This window comes from Diadema antillarum, unplaced genomic scaffold (genome assembly GCF_040938485.1).
Source record: "Diadema antillarum isolate AM-2024a unplaced genomic scaffold, OU_Dant_1.0 seq00000533_RagTag, whole genome shotgun sequence".
Classification (NCBI taxonomy): domain Eukaryota; kingdom Metazoa; phylum Echinodermata; class Echinoidea; order Diadematoida; family Diadematidae; genus Diadema; species Diadema antillarum.
This window is the reverse complement of record NW_027271484.1, coordinates 1,661,840-1,679,030: the sequence shown is the minus strand read 5'-3', so window position 1 is coordinate 1,679,030 and position 17,191 is coordinate 1,661,840. Positions and strand designations below refer to the sequence as shown.

The 17,191-nt window shown below is 39.7% G+C and overlaps 1 protein-coding gene across 1 annotated transcript in view; it reads right to left on the bottom strand.

The window, feature by feature from the left end:
- Positions 1-17,191, bottom strand: part of LOC139734620 (chromatin-remodeling ATPase INO80-like) — a 107,254-nt gene that overhangs the window by 23,445 nt on the left and 66,618 nt on the right. The window contains exons 27-28 of the mRNA XM_071645404.1: positions 16,683-16,777; positions 15,289-15,405 (exon numbers count right to left, since the gene is read on the bottom strand). Coding sequence (XP_071501505.1) covers positions 15,289-15,405; positions 16,683-16,777 — 212 coding nt within the window. The remainder of the gene's footprint in view (positions 1-15,288; positions 15,406-16,682; positions 16,778-17,191) is intronic.

Genomic DNA, 17,191 nt, shown 5'->3' with positions numbered 1-17,191 from the left:
TGAACAACAAATAAACAACACCCAGATTTTCATAAACAGTTCTATGTGATACAAAATTTCTATCCACAGCTAATATATCATGCAAATAAGCAAATATTCTGTGCAAGATTCCTGACAAATTGAAGAAAGAACAAAATGATGTTTTCTTCACACATATACTATCTAGAATGAATGAAATATAAAGTGTGTTGCATCACTAAACAGCCATTATCTTTGGGCTTCTACACGGTTGACTTTGTGGGTTTGTTGGGGGGAATAAGTGAAAGAAAAGGAGGCTTCAAACCCTTTTGCTTGCCCAATTCAGGCAAGAACTTGTTATCACTGTTCAAAAACACTTGCCCGAATTTAATTTTCACTTGCCTCGGGCAATCGGGCAAGTGTTTATGTAGCACCCTGCCATATACCCACTGAAAGATGCTCCTGTGCTCACTGCAGCCAGGGAGGGGTTGTCATTGTCTATCATGTTTTTTAAGCTAATGAGATTACATAGAAAACCTCACAACTGTAGTACTCATTTGTACAATGTCGACATTGGTTTCATGGATATCACAAAATGTCTTCACATTGAGGGTCGCGGCATCTGTTTGGAAGAATGATCAAGTACCTACGTCACCAGGCCATAGCCAACTACCTCGTTACAGTATATCATATTTCTCAATAGTTAACACTCTCTGATAGTTCCTCCAAAGACTTTCCACAATACTACAACAAAACAAATCTGAATTCCTCTGCAACAATTTTCAAATCTATGTCCAAAGCTACCGACATAGAGGAAAATTATATCATTTTGTATGCACATACATGGTGTGCATTGCTGAATAGAAAGAGGTATTTGTTTTTCTGGAATGGCTCTCATGTCTTTATTTTACCACTTTTCATTGTGGTGAAGATAAATTCAATCTTGACACCTCATTAATCTTTGTGTGTCAACGATTACTCCTGGTAATCTCATCAATGTCTATCTGAATGAAACTACATTTAAATGGCAACCATGTGTGTAAGCTGATGTCAAAGGTGGCGATGAGTAGTAAGACTGTGAATGGCAAAGTGCACAGGTAAGTGCACAAAATGGGATCTCTTGCATTTGACTCATTCCTTCTCAAGTTGCTGATAAATGAGCTCAAAGTGAATATTTCCTTGTCCTCGTTACCGCGCAAACAGAATCAGCTTCTTGCCCCCTGGCAGATTAATTATGGCGCATCTTTCATCTCGGCAGCATGGCCACCTCAGCCTAACATCAGGGCACTGGCCTGGGAAGGTATACCAATCGACAAATGAAGAGAATCACAACCAAGATTTGAGCTGTTCGGCTCTCCCCACACACCAGGGCAGAGCGGGGGTAGAGGCAGCAGGTGAAATATAGTGACCATGCACGCACACGCACGCAGGGCATGCATAATCCAGGGGTTTACATTTGTGCACAACGTTTCATGTGATGAATAATCAATTGGATTATGTATGCTCAACAAACTTCAAAATTGCATCAAAGTTGAGGGTGGTGGTGCAGGCGATAGATAGGGGAGAAGTAGTGGATTTAGGGGAGGGGCAGGGATGGTCGGGGAAAACGATAGATAATTCTCAAAATTTGCCAGTGCACAGGTGTGTGTCAGAAGAATCTCAACAATATATTCTTTATAGTATAAAAGGAAAAGACACCTGAAAATCAGATTCATCACTCCTTGATATGCTGATCAGTTAGACCAAACAGGAGAGAGGGTGGCGACAGAAACAAGAGAAAGTTAACTCCACTCTCCTCTCATAACAACGATGGAAGCCAAGTGTGAGGTGGGGCCCAGGAGCGGTGAATGAAAATTTGCATACTGGTGAAAGGTGATTTAACACTAATCACACCATAAGACACTATCAACCATAATACGGATGACTCAGCGTACGGCTGTCAAAATGCAGACAGCACGGACTACCTGTGGGTGAGCATTAAGAGAGGGGGGGGGGGGGAAATCGATGCCGCGTGAAACACCCTATTACAGTGAAGGGTGAGAGGGAGGCTGGAAGAAAGAGAGAGGAGAGAGATGGACGAAATATCCCCAGGGTAGTGGGGGTCGGAGATGTATGCAGTTGGGAGTCTATCTACTCATTTAGGCTGAGGGCGCTGGAAACTGGAAGAAACCAGGAGGAGTTTCTTCTGAATTTCCATTTTCCTTCCAGCATTGACCACACATTAAAGTCTTTGCTTTCTCCCCAGCCTTCTCGAAGGAAAGTGACTGACTCTGACGCAGCTCTCTTTATACTGTGCATTTTGGTCAGTTTGTATCAAGCTATAGTGATGAATCAAATTCAACGAGATTTCACAGAGAGAGCCTCTGTAAGTATATGTCAATCCAGCAATTAGAGGTCAAATTTTTAAAGACTCTGGTTCTGTTTCAATTGAAGCTTTGGACTTCAGTCTGCAGCGGCAAACTTACACATACCACAAATGAGAGTATAATGATTCCAAGCAAGTTTTCTTGATAGTTACCAAGCTGGCATTACTCCTTCTAAAACTCTCAACATTGCATCAAAGCCACTCCTAACCAGAGGAGCATATCAGCTCCAGAAAAGAAAAAGAAAAGGGATAAAGAATTCTCAAGGATGATGACACAATTGTTACAGGCACTGAAGAAAAGCTTACAACATCACATCTTCGCAATCAGACTATAACGAGACAATCCCTGCAGAGACAAAGGAAGTGAAATGAAGCTTGACAGTAACCATACTGAGTGTATGATACTGCATCTCTTGTTCTCACACTTTCGTGGTCATTGACAAAAAGTCCCAAACTACACTTCAATTGTCAACCGCTGCATCTCTCATTAAGTCCGGCCAAGAATATCTGATGTGGCCGTTTTTCCTACATCTGGCCCTTGAAATGCAATGCTTGCCAAGGCCACCAGGCTCTAAGCCGGCATCTGCCCACAAAATTAGCAGCCACATCGCGTGGTTTTGCTTGGCCGGCTTTGCCGTGGGAAAGCCGTCTTCGATACACTTGAACCAATTTTCTGCTTCTTTCACCTTGATTTCAGACTTGGGGTAAAATCTGCCTTGGTTTCATGCTCTAACCCCCCCCCCCCCCCCCATCATTCTTTCTCCCCATTCATTTCTCTCATGGAAGACACACAGAGAGAACAAATTACAGCCACTCCCCACAAAGTTGTGGCACAATTGCGATGGTGGTGTCAAGCCTTTAATCATATGCAGTGAGTCACTCCCTACCATCTGAATCCCAGACAAGGTAGGAGATGGCTCTCCCTCCTTCAGACATGCAAACTAGGTACTCCCCTCATCCAGCCTACCACCAATCACCAACTCTACCCTGCTCTAATTTGGTATACCCATCTTTACTCTCAATTCCTGCTTCTTTTTTTTTCCTACACCGCACACAATCACTCATGTCTCAAGCTTTTTGCTCTCTTTCCTCTCTTTTTACTGAAGCTTCAGATACTGTGGGGCAGCCCAATTTTCCCAGGAGAATGCTTCCAATAGTAGGTATACAGGAACACATGCATTATTTGCCCCAGATAAGACAAGACAGGCAAGATAGAGCTTACAATAAGACGAGTGCTTTGCATTACCATTCATCTCACATCTTGATCATCATCGCTCCAAATCGTTACCCTGCAAGCTCTCTTGCCGTCCTGTCTGCCGAGTTTGCTCAAAGAAAATTGAGTTTGATGCCTAAAATGTGGAATAACAGATACTGACAAATGCGTGTGCCTCATTTGCAACATCCAACTTAAATCATGCGACTTGTGCCCCTTCCCACTGTTTTCATAGACACTTTTGGAGCACCCACGCACACCCACACAGACCTACCTGCACACAAGCACAATTAACGTGCAAAATTGGCATGCAAAATGGGAAGAATGAGCCTAAATTACTTTCTAATCAATCATCAACAACAAATGTGTCTAAAAGAGACAGGCAAGTTCGGCATTGCACAATTCCTCATATATTGTCTCCTACCATTCAGGTAAGCCTGGATTTTGTTTTGTTTGTCTACCTTCCTAGTTTAATAGGTATCGTAATTTGCATATTATAAGGGAAACATAGAACACCCACGCCATGACTCCACAGGCTGGGCAGTGCCTGAAGACTTTCATTTTCATTGGGGTCCTTTCATCAAAGAGACACTCCCGCTAGATAGCGGCCAATGCTCTGATAATTAAAACCGTCAGATGAAAACTAGTAACGTCCAAGTCCGGTGTGCAATATAAAGCACTCCATCGTCTTGCAGCCCTGGAAGAGGGAAAGGTCAAACCTACGCCTGCCATTCATTAAGAACTCACGGAAATGTAGGCTTGCTTCTACACATGCAGACTTCTAATTGTGCAGTATCTTATATTATGCTTTGAAGTGTATAAAAAAAAAAATCACGTCATTTCAGTCTTATTCATTGAAGACAATGGACTGTTATACAACATGACCCTACCTACCAGTGCAACATCAATGTAAACACTGCTGATTGGTAAAAAATCCTACATGGTCAATTCCCATTTAAAACATTTTGATTATGCAACCAGCTTTGAATGCACATCATCCATTTGTTTGAAGCCTATCAAATTAAAAAATCTTAAATCTGCTCAACTTTAACAGTCACTTGCCCACTCACAAAGCACATTACCTCTGCATGTTCATGAAAAACAAAACAAAACACACACACACACACACAAAACCCAACAACCTATAACATTACTCTGCACAAGTGTTGGCGATCATACGAGTGAGAGGTATACACCAAGAGATGACCGAAATGCGTAAGTCATGAACACCATATCACGAAACAAAAGACACTGCTTAAAGTTACAGAAATTGCACCAATAAAACGTCACAGGTAAGTACCATTACTGTGCCTGTTTGTGCAATATTAGACCCTCCATAATATTTTCCTGCTAAAATGAAAACTTTTACAGTATCCATAAACATGTCACTTCTCTCAGTCGCTGTGGAATTGATGACAAGTAGTTAATTACCAGCCGGTTAATGATGAACTGAACAAAACTTACAGGTATCCCATCCCCCCCCCCCCCCTTGTATTTCACAAAGGATATTCAGTGTTGAGTTGGGTAGTGATATTCATTACTTAACATTCACACAAAAGGTGAGCAACCAGCGGAAGCTGCTTCTTCACACTTTAGTTCAAATCAACTATCTACATACTAAACCTGCAGGCTAAGCATTTGAATTTCAAAATATATCACTGTTTTCAAGAGATCATATAAGATATGCCATCCTGACTGAAACTATGACTCATCAAAAGCAGCAGGTCAGTGGGATAGGCAAAGATCCAGGTTCTTTGATTAGAAAATAACAAAATAAGTTAATAGTAATGCGTGTACTTGCCAAAAACCGTCAAGCAAGAGACAAGCAAATCATGACATACTGTAAAACTACAAACATTGGTAGCATAATTCTTTTTTTTTCTTCGAATTGAAGCCGTCGGCCGTTTCCACTGTATGAAACCTTCGCGCATTGGTGACTGGCATTCAATGCTTAGTGTATAGACAGCAACTTTCACATGTATGCATTTTAATTTTGCAAATCTGGGTGTCTCACAGTAATTTGCAAAAATTTCATGCACGTGAACATTTCTGGTTTTATAGAAATATTAAATGGACACCATAAAATATCGCTATAAGTAAGAAAGCGAAAAAGGGGCATATTTGTTCAAGAGGCTACTGTAAAACACAATATTTTCACTGCATGAAATTTTCACGAATTGGAGCCAACGGCCTTTTTCGCGGAATGAAATTTTCGCGAGTTGCCTCTAACATTCAATGCATATAGTGTAGACAAGAACTTTCATGTGCATTTTAATTTCACGAATCTTTGCTCTCGCGAAATTCACGAAATTAAAATGCACGCGAACATTCCTCGTTTTACAGTATTCGACAAAAAAATACCCTAATCTTCCCAGAAAAAAGAAAAGGAATATTGCATTCTGATTCATTCTGCTCAGCCAACCTGCTGGTATGGAAGTTTGCCACGTTAAGTCTTGCAAATTCGACACTTTTGGGTGTGCTAAAAATCTCAAGAACATACTGATGAGCAGTTCAACCTCTGCCATTAACCATGTGCAAAAAAAAAAAAAAAAAAAATGTCCAAATGAGAACCAATGAGAACCAATTTACTACAGAACTGTAGTATAGAAGATTTGAGGATCATTTTCAGTCCTGAAAGTAGTACTTGGTATTAATCATAGAGTGCAAATCATTCCATTACATAAAAGTTGGATGAAAGGAGCATAACGACAAAGGCAAATACCTTTCTAATAACTTTTTCACAATTTGACCTACAATTTGTAGTTCAAATATCTTTATATTGACAAAATCAACCAGAAAGAAAAATACCTATTACCACCTGGTACAGAACACAAAGAAATAACTGAAATTTTCTCATACATATATTTTCCACATTGATTCTTTTTATTGGGGAAAAAAAAATCTTTGATCAGTCCATTGTTCTATCATCTAAACCACAAATTGATTTTGCTTTGTGTGAATATTTGCCAATTTTTTCTTCCACATAAAGTGTCAAGGGTGGGAATCACCCTCTGTACTGATCAGCCAGGTTTTCTCATGCTCATACAAAATAAACTATGAAGCTACACTGTATACTATAAAGGAAAAAAAAAAACATAATAAAACTGCCGATATGAGAAAAAAATCACAACTGAAACCTAAACTGATACTTTCTTGTAATACCTTGAAGTAGTCTTTACATAACCCACATGAAACAGGTAAGACTAATATCAAGGTTGCATTATCAATGAGGCCCCATTCTATATGAACAGTACTGTGTACGCCAAATATTTCGCGAGGTTATCATTTCCGCAAATTTCACAAGTCATGTGCCATTCACGAAATTGAAGACACACGAAAATATTGACTCTGATCACGCTATGAATGTGACACACGCATATACATTTCTCCGTTCGGTACAGGACTCCACGATCGCGAATTTAACCACTCGCAAAATCATCGGGAAGTTCCGATTCGCGAAAATTTAGACTCGCTAAATATATGGCGTATACAGTATGTTGCTCAATACTGGGCAAAAAAGAGTTCTCATCCTGCTCTCTCCAACAGGGCTATTAACCTCACTGATTGATTATGCAAACTCATACAGATTGAGCAATCTTTGGTTTGATGCGTACATGCAGGCAGTTTGTGATAGAAAGAGTCATTTCATGTCCTCACTTTCAACATAGATATACCGGTAATGCCTGCTCATATTAAAAATTATAGTCAAAGTAGAAACAAGTGAGAGATGTCACAAAAATGGCTTCTTATAGTGATATAGTACCCTTTACTTTTACTGCATAGGATCATAGAAAACAGATTTTATTGAATTAATCTCATCTATTTCCATTTTCTTTCAAACTATTTCATTTGGTAAATCCATCCAAGTATATGACATATCACAATGGAACTGGGACTTTGAAGTGGACCTTAGCAGGCACGAGTAATATAAAAGTACCCAACTTTATCATGCAAACTCGAAAACAGAAAATCCTCTGACATACCTAATTTCATGTAGGGGGAGAAATAAGGGACATGTGAGATCACTTATCATTGTACAAGCCAAACATTCTCACAAGTGTTTATTTTTGCGAATTTTGCGAGTCAGGTGCTATGCAGAAATGTTTAGACATGTATAAAATATTAATTCTGGTCCTGACATGAATGTAAAACCCATGTACATTTCTCGGTTTATTGCTGTAATCCACAATCGCCAATTTAACCACTCGCAAAATTGTCGGGAAGTCCCGACTTGCAAAAAATTAGACTCGCTAAATACATGGCTTACTTGGTAAACAGTATTGTACTGCTACAGTGGGATACATAAGGCCATTGTAATTTCTTTCTATACACAACTAAAGTCTACCCCTTGACATTTGTAAACCTGGCATGGGAAAATTTAGAAATAAAATACATTTCATTTCTTTTTATTGTTGTAGTTCACTCAACAAACATATCAGACATCTGTACTTATCTATTCAAGTTTCAGTGTCTGGGAAGTGCTGGCATCGGCTACTTTTGAAGTCAAACACCCAACATATTCCCATGTCCACAAAGTTGACATAATAAAAAATCATTGATTAACAGTGTCTCAATACTGCACAAAAGAATTCCACAACTTAATTCTCCACAAAGAATTAAATAAATGCCCAGACAATGAGAAATCTATTATACTGATCAAATCATCATTAGGTCAGATACTATCTATGGTGCCGTTACTATCTATGGTGTTGTTATCTACCAAATGATAAATGTCACAGACTGCAGTAATATCACAGTTAGCATCATCAATATTATCTTCTTTCATGATGGTGCAAGAATTCCCATCTAAAAAAAGAGGAAAAAGTCAACTCTCTCATAAATTGGAGCTGGTGAGGCCTTATGGCACAGGTACTGGATGAAACATAACAGTGTTGCTTCAGTTGCTATGGAAAATCCCTTTGATGGTATTCGAAGATAACACCCTTCACTCTTCACACACAAACACACACATATACATATATACACACACAAACAAAAATGATGAAGAGTAACAAATATTGAGAATTATCACTTTATCTGAAGTGCATGGTTGCACACTGATGTCTATATTTAGTCTGGTTACTCGTTCACTTCTCGTTTCAACAAGATATAAAGAGAGAGCATGCACACATGATACTTTTGTGTATCATCCAATAATTTCAAGTTAGTTCACTTCAAGTTAGAGTAGCACAGATGCATGCTATCTACAAAATGACACAATCGTCAATCTCTTCTACTTTATATTTCTGTAGAAATCGGAGCTTTTTCAAAACTGACATACTGTGGTGAAATGACTGATTTTTCTCTTCGGAAGAACTACCCCAATAAATCTCATTGTGAAGAAGCTCATCACAGTTTACAGAAAAAAAACAACAACAAGTGGAACACAACACAGTTTTGAGAAACTCTCTTATAAAACAAGAATCTCCGATAATCTATACATCTGCAACAATGATGTATGAGAAAAAGCTGCCAAATTCAAATTCACAGCAAATTGTTTTCAGAATCCATTTCTGGTTTGTTTTTTGTTTTGGTGTGTTTGTTTTTTTAAAGGGAGGACATTTTTTCCTGATGTAAATGGGTGCCCATTACAGGCACTCAAACTAATGATTTCTAATCTTCACACACAAAAAAAAACTGTGAATACGAAACACATGAGGGTGCATGGTGGGGGGGCGAGCAGCATTTACGAGGAAAAAAATGCTTCACTTGCAAAGACTGGGCAACCATCAGGGTTCCACTTTCCTCTTTCTCCTCCTGCATGATACCAGTCGATTCCTGCTGATGCCGGTTTGGTCAGAAGTCAAGAGAAGCAGAGCAATCGAACTAACGACATCACACTTTAAACTATCCCAACTCTCTTCTTGCGCGGCCCGCTCATCTTGGGCACATGCCAAGTTCCAATTAGGCCTGTCTGAAGTCAGACTGGAGGGGGCGCTATGCAGGGGTAGACGGCGGAGGGAGCAAGCGGGGAACCTGACAATGATTATCTCCTGCATCATGTCACGGATCCCTGTAACTTTATATCTGGAGTAGAAGTGAGCTGATGCCGTGCCAAGATAAATGCGAGGGGTCGAGGAAGACGAAGAGGATGGGAAGGAGGAGGCAGAGTTAATGATGTCGTGGTGTGGAGTTTCTGACCTAGCTGTAACCCCAGACTCGCTTCCTGTATACAGTTTGAACAAAGATTGACCCCCGATTCCCAACGGCCATCTTTAGGCAATTGCCCGAGGGGGTGGAGGGAAGGTATGGGGTAATCAGCTAGTTTGCTCTGATAAACAATCATTATTCTATCTTCTGTAATGGACAATTACTGGGAGAAGAACTTCTACAGCAAAGTAAAAACTGGATCCATTCGTACTAATTTGTGGAATTCATACTTTGTCAACAGTCTAACCAAAAATAATTTGCAAACAGCTATATACTGAACTGCCAAAGATCTTTGCAAATATTCACCATGCAAACAAATAACTATTTGCTCATGATCAAACTAACTAAACATAAAGATTCAATCCAGCAAACTCCAGAAGCAGATAAAACTCAATTTTTGTGACAATTCATCAAATATACTGCAAAGTGATTTAATCTACACTGCAAGTACCATAGTCTAATAAAGAATAAGAAGAAATATGATATCAATTCAGTTTAGAGCAAGAAGAAAAAGAGTGCATACAATCAAGTCATGCAGGTCTAACTTACACAGTAGACTTTCATATCACAATACCTTGGCTGAAATTAAGGACGGCTACAGAAAGCCACGAAAATTGGGGAAGGGGACAGGAATGGAACACATTTTAAAACTATGTTGATGTACAGCAGTCATCTTGTCAGGCAGGAATGCTGCTGTGACAAGAAAAGGGAGGAAGATGAAAAGGTGCAGGGAGTAAAGTAAAGGGGGAGGGGCATGCATGAAAACATCAAAGAATCTAATCTTTTACATTACAAAATGGAAGTCTCTGAATTCATACATTACTTTTCTTATCTATAAAACCATTTTTCTACTCGTGTCTGACCTCTCACGACTCATCAATTCTTGGACCCATTTTTCGGCATACTAATTCAAGTCCAACAAATGGCATCATGAAATGAATTCATTTAATTACCAAAAGAGTTATCCAACACCTTTGCAAAGACAACAGTTGTCTGCTCTCAGCCTTCAAATGCATTTGGCCGTCTTGCTAGCTCACACAATCCTCCCCCCACCCCTACTTCGTTTCTTCTCTCCCCCACCCCCCTCCCCATTAGACTCCACGGACCTTCATCCATCGGCAATGGGGACGCTTGTCAGACATTATCTCTCTTTTCCATCTCGAAAAACTCTTGGAATTCCCAACGGCCGCTCCGGATGCCTCCTCAAAGCGTAATTTACTGCCAGGAAAGAGACCCTGGCGGGTTGAGTGCCGTAGATGCCGTCACATTCGCTGGTGTCATCTGTTCTGGCTGTCAAACTCGCCAAGGAGGAGGTGGGGGGACGGGACGGAGTTGGGCAAGGTCTGTATGGGAAGCTCACTGGGCGGGGACGCAGGAACACTGGTGCCAACAAATTTGTCACTAAGTCATTAACTCGCATGATATCCAATATCTGTGAACCTCAGCTAGTATTATGATGAAAAATTCAACAGCTGACGCGGTTTGGAATCTAAGATCCATGTGGCTCAGAGTTTAACTGCATTGGATTTCAAAATCTACGACTAGTTCAAAACGTTCACATCTAAATATGATGTTAGCAGAGAGCACTCCCAATTTCTGCTTTGTTTGGTAATTTCTACAGCTGTTTTGAATTTATCTACAGAAAAACAAAACTTGTGACATTGCAAACTAGAAAAAGAATGCATAGTAAATCTTACAAATACACGGTCCCGATTTCAATAATAACCTCATTACATGCACGACAAAAAAGAATATGATGCAACAAATACATTATATACAATGTAACTTCATCCATGCAGGCCTTCATGTCACATCTGTCATTGTTCGTATTCTTCGGGGTACTGTGTACGCTGAATATTTTTCATGATTTTTTATTTTTCGCGAGTCGGGTGCTATTTGCGAATCTAAAAATGCGCAAAATTTTAACTCTGATCCCGACCTGAATGTGACGTGCGTGCATGCATTTCTCCATTCAATATTGTGCTCCACATTCGCAAATTTAACCACTCGCGAAACTGTTGCAAAGTCCCGATTCACAAAAATTTAGACTCGCTAAATATATGGCGAATAGAGTATACACGTTATTTCCACATCAGCTTTAATGAATAAATGAAGGAGTGTCTCTAACAAATCATAGAGACACCTTACATCTTACCTTTACATATTAAGTCTGAAAAAAAAAATAGGAGGAGAAAGACCCAGAGAGAGAGAGAGAGAAAAAGCTACCCCACCTAAAATCCCCACATCACACCACAGACAATATTTCCCTTCTGAGATATAATTAGGGCATCTGGTAGGGATGACGGGGAGATATCGCTCTCAATGGTCTCTACGGAAGGCGGACGATAGCTCAGTCAGAGACCAGGGGATGAGTAATGCTGTATTATCTACCGGAATCTCTGCACCCCTGTGGGTGGCTTTCCCAGAATCTTGCTAAAGGGACATCAGCTCCTACCTCCTGTCATTAAAAGCCTTCATGCATTGGTGTGGTGATGCGGAGTGCCTAGCAACGGCAGATAACTCGCCCTATATCTACGAAACGGGAGCAGTCAGTTAAAGGATCCGGGCAGAGTGGGGTTTTAAAATATTCAATAAATCCATACGGCATAGAATGGGGAGGAGGTTGAGGGTGATAAAATAGCCACATCAACTGATGCATATTCAGAAATGACATGTATTTTTGTCAAGTTTTCAGCAGGCATGCAAGCTACGCAAATAAATATGCAGGTAAAAAAACCATGACTAAGTTGGTGTAATCTACAGTATACCGTAATATCTAACTTTTCATGATCATGCTGCCTGGTACACATCCGTCGAGGAACAGGTATGAATAATTCTCATATTGTGCGCTACCAGTAAATCAGTTATTTTCCAGGTAGGATCTTCAATCCCAAGATACTTTAATAATGAAAGAAACTTGAGATAAGTGCTGGGTTACATGCATGTTTCCTACAAATCAGCTATTTTCATGAGGGTATTGTTGCTCCTGACTAACAAACTAGTGGCACAATATAGCCAGGGATGGCACACTGAGAACAAAGAATGTGCTCCGCATTGGACTGATGATGGTCGGAAATTAATGAATAAAGTTACGCTCTTTACTGGCCTCTTGGCTCACTCTGGCTGTACTCTGTCAACATTCTTCCTGGAATGAATTCACTGGTGGCTCATCTCCTCACTAACTATTTCAGTATGTTTTATAAGATATCTGCCTCAGATTCTCGGCCTGGAGTAATCTATCACATTTGAACAGGAGGTGAACATATGCTGCAGGCAATAGTAGGCACTCATCTGATATCTTCAGGTCCCCCTACTATCCACTCATCAAGTACATTTGTACCAAGGGAAAACCTCTCAAATTTCGGATTTCTGTAAGTCAATTTCATTTTTAAAGCATTGATAACGAGATTGATGACTGTAAGTCAATTTAATTGTATGACAAAGTGAATGAGATCCTTTCCAACAAAAGAGCGAGACTTTCAGATTAGTACCCTCTAGTTGTGAGAGAGCTCCCACTTTTGATTCACTGTAAATCTTCAAAATGAAACTAAACTCTGAATAAAGCATCATTCATACATAATATCTGTTTCACTCAGTGGTTTCTCTAGCAATTAATTGGTCTGAGAATGTTTTGATCTGAGTTTGCTATCAGTGCCAGGGGTCACAATGAATGAGTGAATCAATCAGATGTTGGAAGCTGGAATTGACCATCAACCCTGTTTCATTCAAAGCTTTCATCTTATAACCATTATCATCACTGCTGGAAAAGTTCCAGGAAGAATTGTTGTCCCATACACAGAAAGACTAGTCATTAATCTAGCCTGTAGATGCGACGATTAGAACATCATTTTACTTAAATTACCAGTTTCCAAAGCATCCCAATATTCATGACTTCCTCTAACCCAGACAACACGCCAACCTTCAGAAATGGTTGAGTGGCATTACAAGATAAGAAATTCTTCCCAGTGTCATTTGCATGCAATTACTTCCAATCTCTGCGAAAAACATGGGACATCCGATTCAAATTCGTGAGGTAATAAAGATCTCCCTGGAGGGATTCCACACACACAAAAACATCAGGTCAACAACCAAATATCACGCACACTATTCTGAGGATATCTGAAGAAAACATTCCCACTCATTTTAATATTTATTTAGAGAAAAACTAGAATCCTCATGCATTTGTACTCTTGCACAAACACACACACACACACACACACACACACACACACACACACACACACACACACACACACATAGAAATTAAGGAGAGAGAAAAACAATTAGACTCTGCACAAACCTACAGTTTAGCTCAGAACGGAATAATGATTTGCCACTAAGGTGAGGTTGGCTACAATGAGAATCCGCTTCTGATGGGGCATGACATGAGGTCTAAACAACCATTCACATGTTAACCTATGGAAATTCAGAGTTTGTCTTATTGTGAAATGAATTTAGGGCCAGAAAACGAAGAAAAACAAAGAGGATTTGTGCAGATATAACAGGAAAAGTTTTGGGTACTGAACAGAACAGCAGATGAAAGTCACGTCATGTTAAAACCAGCAAACTACTGGTAATAACCACTCTCTATTCTTGTGAGGATCATTGCTGTGTGCTTGCTGTCACTGACTCCCAACGACGAGCACCACATAAACGTGTGTTCCATATTATCTGAGCTCAGATTGGCTTGGCGAATAAGAAAGTAACAAAAGGCATGTCCTGTCTGCGACATGACTATTGTTCAATCTAAAACAATTGACAACATGTTTCTCAAATAAGTTGTTTTTTGTAAGAGTACTCTTAGCACTTTCCCTTTGCATATCCTATGTTCCTGGTTCAGAAATATGGAGTCGTATTATGTGTGTAACCCTATCATAGCAGAACAAGTTCATACAATGTGCATTTGTGGGTGTGTTCACAGTGTATGGATACAAGGGTCCAGATATAAAAAGGTTAATTAGCTGGACTCAACGACCTTGTCATGGGATTCCCATGTAATGTCAAAAACAGGCTTAAACATGACATCATGCCCCAAAGACAATATCAAAATATGCTACATCATGGAATAAAGTTTTGAACAGCTCATCCTATATTATCCATGAACTCTTTTTTAGTACAAATTTGACTGATTTTGCATGAAATGCTTTTCTGATTTGATGTTCTTGAAACAACTTAATACAAAGAAAAAAAAAGAGAAAGTGTTTTCTGCAAGTAAATAATCCTCAAATTTCAAGTAAAATACTTTGTGCTTTCTTTCTTTGAAACTGCGACAAAGTCTGTCTTCTCCCTTGACAGAGACAATTCTGTTCTCTTGCTGATAATCATAGCAGCTCAATGCTCTGCTCTGAAGATGGAACATACCAATACTGTAAAACCATAAATTTTTGCATGCATGAAACTTTCTGGAATTTTGTGAGCGAAGATTTGCAAAGCAAAATGCATGCAAAAGATTTTGTCTACACTACGCATTAAATGCAATTTGCGAAAGTTTCAAGTCGCGAATAAGGCCGTTGGCTCCAATCTGCGAAAGTTTTATGCTCTGAATGTTTCTGGTTTTACAGTACTCGCCTGTGATAGGATAGGATGAAGGAAGGCTACTCACCACACTGACCGGGCTGGGAGCTGAGGAGTCTACACTGATGATGGAGTCGTCTCCATCAAGAGACACGTTGGTGCTGTCAAACTGTAGCTCTCCCTTGACCTTCTTCCCTACCTCCTTCTGCAGTGAGACAAGCAATCAAGGAAGCATCTTCCCTTCAGTCTCAAAGCTGCAAGAACTTCTGCGCCTCTTCACATAATGACTTCCCATCCCCACCCCATTAACTACTCTCCCCAGCATGACCTTCACATATCGCAATCTTGGCTGCAATTGCTGTTGCAAACCTCACCGCACTTTTTTATCGATCACATGCTTGAGGTATCAGTGATTTAGCAATACGAACACGAAGGCCCTTCAGTCTTTGACACTACAGAATGCTTTAACAATCTATCTGTGCTTAACAACAGGTTATTCATTTGACCCTGATACCTGCATATACAGTGAAAACGCAGTATAACAAGATCCTCGGGACCAAGACAATTTGTTCCTTATATCAAATATTTTGTTTATCAGTAGTCAATGAACAGTACAAACAAAGAATATCTATTCATTGGGACCGGAGAAATTAGTTTGTTTTATCAGGTATTTTGTTATATCAGATCTCTTTACATCAAATTCCCACTACACTAACAACAAAAAGAACCATCATCATCAAATTTGTCTTCCATTTTCAAGATTTAAAAAGTCAAAAGCAGAGGAGTTGAAATGAGCCTCTGATCCATGCCTCTTGTAAGTCATATGTGTTTGGATCTTTCTATGAACAATGTTTCTGAAGTCACAAGATCAGGAGTCTAGAGAAATCGCAAGTCTCATTTTCACGAACACTGTACACTACTGTCAGAGAGATGAGAGAGTGCATGCAATCACATCTTATCTTTGTGAGATACATGTACGTAATGGTAACTCATACCTTCTAACCACATAGTTCATACATTCACGCGTACAAAATACCCCTGACTTTGTTGATTGTGACAAGTTCTAAGTGTGTTACCCACACGCTGATCCATCCACATTGATTTCCAAATCTCTGGAAAAGTACTAGATACAACTCTAAATCCAAAGAGAGCTGCCATCTCAGTAAGCTCAGACTGTCTGATGATGGAAGCTCCTTTTTGCCACTAAGGTTAATACAATCTGTTGCATAAGAGCACTGGGACACTTCATTTCTACTTATTGCCCAAACTCCAAATTACAAGAATACATTTCAGGTACGATGTCACATCTGGGGAAAATAGAGAGTTCATCAAATACAATGGCTTATCATGATGACAGCTTAGGGTGCATCAACCCTGCACGAGAGCATACATATCTTTGGTTCTTATTTTTCGTTTTGTTCATTTTTTCTTCATTATGTTCACAGTTTTTTTTTCTTCGTTTTGTCCCCAACCGACACTCACCATGGACTCCCCCTCCTTGTCCCGTTTCCGTTTTCGCTCCTTCACGCCGCGAGGTTTATCATCCCAGCTTTTCCTCTCGCTCTGCTTCTGCCGAACTAAAGGTAAAGCAGACACACAGGTGAAGACATTAAAGTTTGGGCTAAAAGAGCGTGTAAAGCCAGGGAGTAAAATTTTTTATGCCGAGGCAATAGTTTTAAATCAATTCAGTATCAAATATACAAAGAAACTAATGTAAATGATCATGGATTTCACTTCGATAGTACAGGTAAAGTCAATACAAGACCTCCAAATTTGCAGCATGTCTTACATCACATCTACAGAGCAAATAAACAAACATAAAATATTCAAGAAACATTTATCAGAAGCTCTCACTTCTCACTGCTTCACTCACTGAGATCTATAGTGAAGTCTCCATGCAGAAAAATACATCTAGAGTATGGGACATTCACATACAAGGCGCAGGACTATACTTGCTTTCCTTAAATGACATGATATCAATTCACAACAAA